The sequence below is a fragment of the Mandrillus leucophaeus genome, unplaced genomic scaffold (genome assembly GCF_000951045.1).
Source record: "Mandrillus leucophaeus isolate KB7577 unplaced genomic scaffold, Mleu.le_1.0 Scaffold1049, whole genome shotgun sequence".
Classification (NCBI taxonomy): Eukaryota; Metazoa; Chordata; class Mammalia; order Primates; family Cercopithecidae; genus Mandrillus; species Mandrillus leucophaeus.
In genome coordinates this window covers 120171-121106 of record NW_012098643.1, presented here as the reverse complement: position 1 = coordinate 121106, position 936 = coordinate 120171, and the positions used below count along the sequence as shown (strand labels likewise).

At 47.3% G+C, this 936-nt stretch overlaps 1 protein-coding gene across 2 annotated transcripts in view; it reads left to right on the top strand.

Moving 5' to 3' along the window:
* The window catches only part of SPRR3 (small proline-rich protein 3), a 2166-nt gene extending 1598 nt beyond the window's left edge, over positions 1 to 568 (top strand). Inside the window, exon 4 of one of the 2 annotated variants that reach the window (XM_011980802.1) lies at positions 9 to 568. In XM_011980802.1, coding sequence (XP_011836192.1) covers positions 9 to 242 — 234 coding nt within the window. In that variant the 3' untranslated portion in view covers positions 243 to 568. The remainder of the gene's footprint in view (positions 1 to 8) is intronic. The other variant, XM_011980810.1, reaches the window with a different exon arrangement.
* The last annotated feature ends 368 nt before the right edge of the window (positions 569 to 936 follow it).

Here is a 936-nt window from a genome sequence, read left to right as displayed (position 1 = left end):
GCACCAAGGTCCCTGAGCCAGGCAGCACCAAGGTCCCTGACAAAGGCTGCACCAAGGTCCCTGAGCCAGGCAGCACCAAGGTCTCTGACAAAGGCTGCATCAACTTTCCTGAGCCAGGCGCCATTAAAATCCCTGAGCAAGGTTACACCAAAGTTCCTGAGCCAGGCTACACAAAGGTACCAGAGCCGCATCCTTCAACGGTCACTCCAGGCCCAGCTCAGCAGAAGACCAAGCAGAAGTAATGTGGTGCACAGACAAGCCTTTGAGAAGCCGACCACCAGATGCTGGACACCCTCTTCCCATCTGCTTCTGTGTCTTAATTGTCTGTAGACCTTCTAATCAGTACATTGTCACCCCGAGTCATAGTCTCTCTCTTACTTGTACCCTAAAAATATGTACTATGAAGCTTTTGCTTGCACACACTCTGAAGAATCCTGTAAGCCCTTGAATTAAGCAGAAAGTATTAGTGGCTTTTCTGGTCTTCAGCTGCTCAGGGTTCATTTGAAGATTCGAATGAAAAGAAATGCATGTTTCCTGCTCTGCCCTCATTAAATCGCTTTTAATTCCAGTCTTGGCTGTGTGTGTCATTGGTGGAATCTTCCTCCTTCCTTGTTTCCCCATTGTGAGTCAGGACCTATACACAGAGAGGAGTTGGTGTAGAAGTCATCTATCTAACCCCAGTACTGTTTGTTTCTAAGGGTGTGTGGGGGTACACTTGAGTGACCCTGGAATGGAAATGGGCATTGTGTGATGGTGCACAGAGATTGTCACTTTGGGCAGCCACAGGTTCTCCTCTTGCACTGGACTGAGTCATGCCTGACTCCAAGCCACCTGTTCCAAGACACCTTTGATCCTCAGTATAGTGACAACAAATCTCCTGTCTGTTCCAAGAAAACTTTACTCCTACATATTTTGACTTGATAGTCTATTTTTCTT